Raw genomic sequence first — 6,933 nt, forward strand, 5'->3', positions numbered from 1 at the left:
AATTTTCAGTATTACATGACATCGTGGGTGTATATTAGCACAGTTTGGTGTTTTCCTGGGGCGTCTGGCAGAGGGTTAGGACCCAGAAGCAGTAAAGCATTATGTCAGATGTAACAAGCAGATATTCTTAACCACTCCTATCCAACCATGAATCTGCTATGAGCAAGAGGTGGAGTGGAGGTGCACCACAATAAAACCCCGCGCCCTTTATTTAATATTTCACTTGGAAATACACCACAACACTGAAGTCAGTTGCAACTTCCAGTTCACGGGTACTTTCAAATTGATTTTTTTCAAGGTATTGAAGTTAGAAATTCCTGTATCGTGACCACCAGTTTCACATAATTTGTCAATAATATAAAAGTGGGTTTTGCTCAAAGTAGCTGTTATCCACATAGATCTTTGATATGAATATTTTTTGGTAATTCATTAAATATCACTGGCTAAAAAGTAACTAGTAATACTAATACTCTGAGTAATCTTTGAGAGGAGTACTTTGTACTTTTACTTAAGTACTGTTTTGACACCAGTACTTTTACTTGTAATTGAGTATTATTTCAGCAATGTAACAGTACTTGTACTTAAGTACAAATTTTCATTACTCTTTCCACCACTGCTGTTGAGTCACAGATGGATCAAAGCTGCGTGAGAAAATCCTCCACCGGCATTGTATTAGAACTGCACGCCAAACCCGTGAGAGTCCACCACAGGAGGAAGATGCAGAATTGCACGCTGAAACTTGCAGCAACCAACACGGCAAGGGCTGCCGAACAGCACCCAAAGTCCCAGGAGTAGCGTAGCAGAGTCGTGCACTGAAGACAACAGCCTCTTTCACCACAAGCACCCAAACCGCATGCAGAGACCCAGAAGCGGCAAGCCGCGCACTGAAACCGGAGGACCACCGCCAACGCAGACTTCAGTAGAACGGAATTAGGCCACGTTTTCACTGTAACTACTCACTGGTCATTAAACAGTCAACACATCCAAAGCACTGACGTCCATACGTTATATTTATTAATATGGAACACCGTGAAAACTAAACACAAACAGAAACAAAGAAAACACAGTTTTACACACACCATTACTATGGACATCAAAACCCCCCCAAAAAAAAAAATACTAACATAAACACTTTTACCGTGTTTGCCTGGTAATCTTCCAGGTTAAGTAAATCTTGTGGTGATGTTTTAAGCTCAAAATATACTTCAATTTTGACATGAACGATCAGCTTACACATACAGGTAAATAGGCATAGCCTTTCAAACTATACTGCATTTGATAGCATGTGCAAACACATATGCACTAGAAAGTTTCATGTTTCTCTAGTGTCTGCGCTATTTCCCTCCAAGTTATGACTGCTAAAAATGTCTTTGATTTTTTAAAACTAGAATTATGGTTATGTTTTAATCCGTTCACACAAACACTCATAAATGCAGGCATTGTTCTTGCACCTTCCAGAAGTTTGTTGTTGTTGATCCATCTCTTTCAAACTTTTTTTTTTTAAACCTGGGCCAGTGTTGCTTCCTTTTGGACAACCAATTAATGTCAAAAAGTTCAAGGCACTTTTCTGAGAAAAACTAGATTGTGCACTTATAATACGTAATTTTAATGCCCTTGTGAAAAAGAAGAATGCTTAATTGTATTAAAAGTGTACTTTTTGTGTACTTAAAATCTTAAAAGTATACTTTTTAAAAAGTGTACTTGCAGATAATATAATATAATTTAAATGAAAGACAACTTAAGTGTACCTAAAGAGAGTACACTTTAATGACAATATTTCTTAACATACTTAAGTGCACTTTTTAAAAATGCACTGTATAATAATGTCTAATTAAGTATTACTTATACATACATTTTACATAATTATAATTTTATAGTGTTTTAAATAAGTACACTTATTTTGATATATTTAACCCAGAAGCGGTGAAGCGTGATGTCAGACGTAACAAGCAGCTATTCTTAACCACTATCCAACCGTGAATCTGCTATGAGCAAGAGGTGGAGTGGAGGTGCACCACAATAAAACCCCGCGCCCTTTATTTAATATTTCACTTGGAAATACACCACAACACTGAAGTCAGTTGCAACTTCCAGTTCACGGGTACTTTCAAATTGATTTTTTTCAAGGTATTGAAGTTAGAAATTCCTGTATCATATGAGCACTAATTAACGTACTTTGTCAATAAGATAAAAGTGGGTTCTGTTCAAATGAGTTATTATCCACATAGATCTTTGATATGAATATTTTTTGGTAATTCATTAAATATCACTGGCTAAAAAGTAACTAGTAATACTAATACTCTGAGTAATCTTTGAGAGGAGTACTTTGTACTTTTACTTAAGTACTGTTTTGACACCAGTACTTTTACTTGTAATTGAGTATTATTTCAGCAATGTAACAGTACTTGTACTTAAGTACAAATTTTCATTACTCTTTCCACCACTGCTGTTGAGTCACAGATGGATCAAAGCTGCGTGAGAAAATCCTCCACCGGCATTGTATTAGAACTGCACGCCAAACCCGTGAGAGTCCACCACAGGAGGAAGATGCAGAATTGCACGCTGAAACTTGCAGCAACCAACACGGCAAGGGCTGCCGAACAGCACCCAAAGTCCCAGGAGTAGCGTAGCAGAGTCGTGCACTGAAGACAACAGCCTCTTTCACCACAAGCACCCAAACCGCATGCAGAGACCCAGAAGCGGCAAGCCGCGCACTGAAACCGGAGGACCACCGCCAACGCAGACTTCAGTAGAACGGAATTAGGCCACGTTTTCACTGTAACTACTCACTGGTCATTAAACAGTCAACACATCCAAAGCACTGACGTCCATACGTTATATTTATTAATATGGAACACCGTGAAAACTAAACACAAACAGAAACAAAGAAAACACAGTTTTACACACACCATTACTATGGACATCAAAACCCCCCCCAAAAAAAAAATACTAACATTAACACTTTTACCGTGTTTGCCTGGTAATCTTCCAGGTTAAGTAAATCTTGTGGTGATGTTTTAAGCTCAAAATATACTTCAATTTTGACATGAACGATCAGCTTACACATACAGGTAAATAGGCATAGCCTTTCAAACTATACTGCATTTGATAGCATGTGCAAACACATATGCACTAGAAAGTTTCATGTTTCTCTAGTGTCTGCGCTATTTCCCTCCAAGTTATGACTGCTAAAAATGTCTTTGATTTTTTAAAACTAGAATTATGGTTATGTTTTAATCCGTTCACACAAACACTCATAAATGCAGGCATTGTTCTTGCACCTTCCAGAAGTTTGTTGTTGTTGATCCATCTCTTTCAAACTTTTTTTTTTTAAACCTGGGCCAGTGTTGCTTCCTTTTGGACAACCAATTAATGTCAAAAAGTTCAAGGCACTTTTCTGAGAAAAACTAGATTGTGCACTTATAATACGTAATTTTAATGCCCTTGTGAAAAAGAAGAATGCTTAATTGTATTAAAAGTGTACTTTTTGTGTACTTAAAATCTTAAAAGTATACTTTTTAAAAAGTGTACTTGCAGATAATATAATATAATTTAAATGAAAGACAACTTAAGTGTACCTAAAGAGAGTACACTTTAATGACAATATTTCTTAACATACTTAAGTGCACTTTTTAAAAATGCACTGTATAATAATGTCTAATTAAGTATTACTTATACATACATTTTACATAATTATAATTTTATAGTGTTTTAAATAAGTACACTTATTTTGATATATTTACCAATATACTAAAGCACATGTAAAATAATTGATTTTAATTTCAACTTAAGTGTGTTCTCCAAAATTACATTTGTTAATGTATTTTAAATGTATTTAGGCTATAATATATACTGTGTGCATTAATGCACTTGAAATGTATTTTTCTTCTAAACTTCAATACACTTTCTTATACAGTATACTCCAATAAAACATATTGTTGAAATTTTCATCAGCAGCTCCTGCTCTATGAACTCTATGAAGTTTAATTTTCTACATAATATTTGACATAATGTGTCATTTACGAGAGTACTGTATTTGTACAGTATGTAATAGTAATGTACTGTTATCAGATCATCGTTGGTGCTTCCGCAATGAAGAACGAGTGTGTGCACATGGTTCCCAGATTGCAAAAAATAAGTAAAACACCAGGCAGAAAATGTATCCTTTTAACAGAGAAGCTCTGATTTGTAGATTTGAACTCTTGATATCTGGCAACTGCAGACTACAGCAGTCTGGAATAATGTTTTGTCTCCTTTTTTTTCAACAAAAAAAAATGGTATAGTTTTTATTTTTTTAAATACATTTTAGTCTTGTCATGTTGATGTAGTCACAGTTATCGTTTATTGACCTTATTGTTTTCTTGTCATAGTCCCGTCCGTCATGCAGAGCCGGCCTAAGTGGCATAAGTGAACTAAGCGGCTGCTTAGGGTCCCCGTGGCCACCAGGGAGCCCCCAAGCGTACATGAAAAAAGCAATATTAAAGTATGATTGTATGATTGAGTATATTTAGTATGACAGATGTATGACTTTTATTTAGTTTTTAGGTTGTTAACTAGCCTACATCGTGAACTATATGATACAGCCCATTTCTCCCGAAATACATGAAAGTAAGTGGCCAGTGAACTGGGAGAAAACAGAGTAAAATTTATGGTTGAAAAGAATAAAACATGTCGTCAAATTTTAATTGAAAGGTTTATTATTTACGCTTTCCATAGAAATCAGTGTGTATTTAACAAACTATAATTTTTTTTTTGCTAGTAGTTAATTGCAATGTCTATTTAAATGTCTGAAATCTTAAAATAAATTAAATAAAGGTATAGCCTTGACATCATAATATAGGAATATTACAATATTTTATTTTGTTTTTGATTAAAGTTTTTGTCTTCTGTATAAAAATAACTTTCCTGTGTATATATTTTTGTAATAAAAATAAGCTTCTGTTTCATAAACTTGGTGCTGATAACAGCTTAACATTATTTACCTTAGCCTACCTTTGGGGTCTTGCTATATTCCAATATCATTATGCCTCAATTAGCTAGTTATAGATTAAGAGTTGTTGTTTTAGATGTGTGTTTAATAATTTATGTTGTTAAAATAACATTCTGTTCCGTAAATGCATTGTCATCTGGTTTATTTAACTACTTTTCAGTACACCACATTAAGTATGCCACTTAATACTGTAAGACTTTGAATGTTAAAGTGCAAATTAAGACCTGACCACTCTTGTGGGTTTACTACTGTTACAATTAAAAATCGTAGAAGGGTAAAAACATAACAGGCAGACATTGGTATGATGTAATCAACACAGCTACACCAAATAAAATTGATAATGGGTGTGCGAATAATCAAGCATTGACAATAACCAGTCGTATTGGCGGCACTGAGGGGCCCCCATGTAAAATTCTGCTTAGGGCCCCATAAAGGCTTGGGCCGGCCCTGCCGTCATGGGAAAAAAGCTTGTCAACAAATTTTTTTCGTCATACTTTTCATTAACGAAATTAACACTACTTTCAATGTAAATGCCACTTGACAGACACAAGCGGTCAATACAGGCTATGTTGGTCCAGTGTCTGCGCTATTTCTCTCCAAAAGTTATGGCCAATGAAAATGTCTTTGAACTTTTAAACTAGAATTGTGGGTGTCTCCCAACTTTTCACTCAAGTGCTCATCAATGTGGGCACCTACTGTTTTTTGCAGTCTCCAGTAGTTTGTTGTAGTTTTTGCCACCTTGTACACCAACTTAGTGCAAAAAGGTACAAGCTGAATGCACGCAACATGCATGCTTAGAAAAAAATGGACAGTGCAGGTACAGCATGCATTTATGCTGCTGACAAAGTTTACGTGCACTATACACATACCCTAGTGTAAAAACTGGGGTATACTTTGGGCATAAAGCCACGCTCTTTGAGCATGCAATATATATTTTGACACAGCAATGGCCACAATATGATGTCCCACTCTCTGGCATCTTTTTTTTTTATTCAATGTATAACAAATAAGAAATGATAAATACAAACATATGGATATGCAATCTAGTCCAATTTTCTGCAATGCTGCAAACCTACGAAACCAAATTCACAGGTCAGAGTTCAACAGACTTGAACTTTAGAACACAGTGAAATTCACAAGAGCTTGTTGATATAACATTTGTTAAGTAAATTTCATTCATAATGTTTTCCCTTTTTAACCAATTTTCGATCGTTTTTCCTTTTTAAAATTGCATACTGGTAGTGTCATTAACAATCAAACAAGTGTGCAAGCATTAAAATGCTTTATTACAAACGGTGTAATGTAGATGTGGGTTTGTGGGTCTTTTTTAATGTAAATAAATAAATAAATATGATGCCCTCTATTTAGATTGACTCTATTGCTTTCTTGATTGATCTGTCTCATGCTCTGCCCAATGAGGTCATATGTTCTCAATCATTCATCCTTATTATCTCTCTCTATATATATCGTAGATATGAAAATAATTTATCAGATCATTTGCATCAGTCACAGCTGAACAATCTTTGGGATGCTTCTCTTACTTTACACACTCACATTTTGCAATCACTTTCATACAAAGGCAGAAAAAACACTTTGCCAAATGATGGGAGATCCGAAGTACCCGCTACTTTCCAAGGAGGGTGAAGCAACTATTGGAGGAATTTTTGCAATGCACAGTAAAGAAACATTACCTTCATTTGAGTTTACACAAAAACCTCAGCCTCTCTTATGCTCCAGGTTTGTTACATTGCAAATATTGAGAAACATTAGAGTATATATATATTATGCATAAGCACAGTAAGTATATTATGTAACACAATGTAATGCATCATATCTAAAAGTTCATTTTATTACAATGAACTACAAATATATTTGGAAAATCATCTTTCAAAGCAGAAATATGTGATAGTATATATATATATATATATATATATATATATATA

The 6,933-nt window shown here is 34.8% G+C and overlaps 1 protein-coding gene across 1 annotated transcript in view; it reads left to right on the forward strand.

The window, feature by feature from the left end:
• The first annotated feature begins 6,518 nt into the window (after window positions 1–6,518).
• The window catches only part of LOC107733659 (extracellular calcium-sensing receptor-like), an 80,319-nt gene continuing 79,904 nt past the window's right edge, over window positions 6,519–6,933 (forward strand). Inside the window, exon 1 of the mRNA XM_016545390.1 lies at window positions 6,519–6,727. Within this exon, the coding sequence (XP_016400876.1) occupies window positions 6,519–6,727 (209 nt within the window). The remainder of the gene's footprint in view (window positions 6,728–6,933) is intronic.

This window comes from Sinocyclocheilus rhinocerous, unplaced genomic scaffold (assembly GCF_001515625.1).
Source record: "Sinocyclocheilus rhinocerous isolate Xijiao unplaced genomic scaffold, SAMN03320098_v1.1 scaffold2928, whole genome shotgun sequence".
NCBI lineage: Eukaryota > Metazoa > Chordata > Actinopteri > Cypriniformes > Cyprinidae > Sinocyclocheilus > Sinocyclocheilus rhinocerous.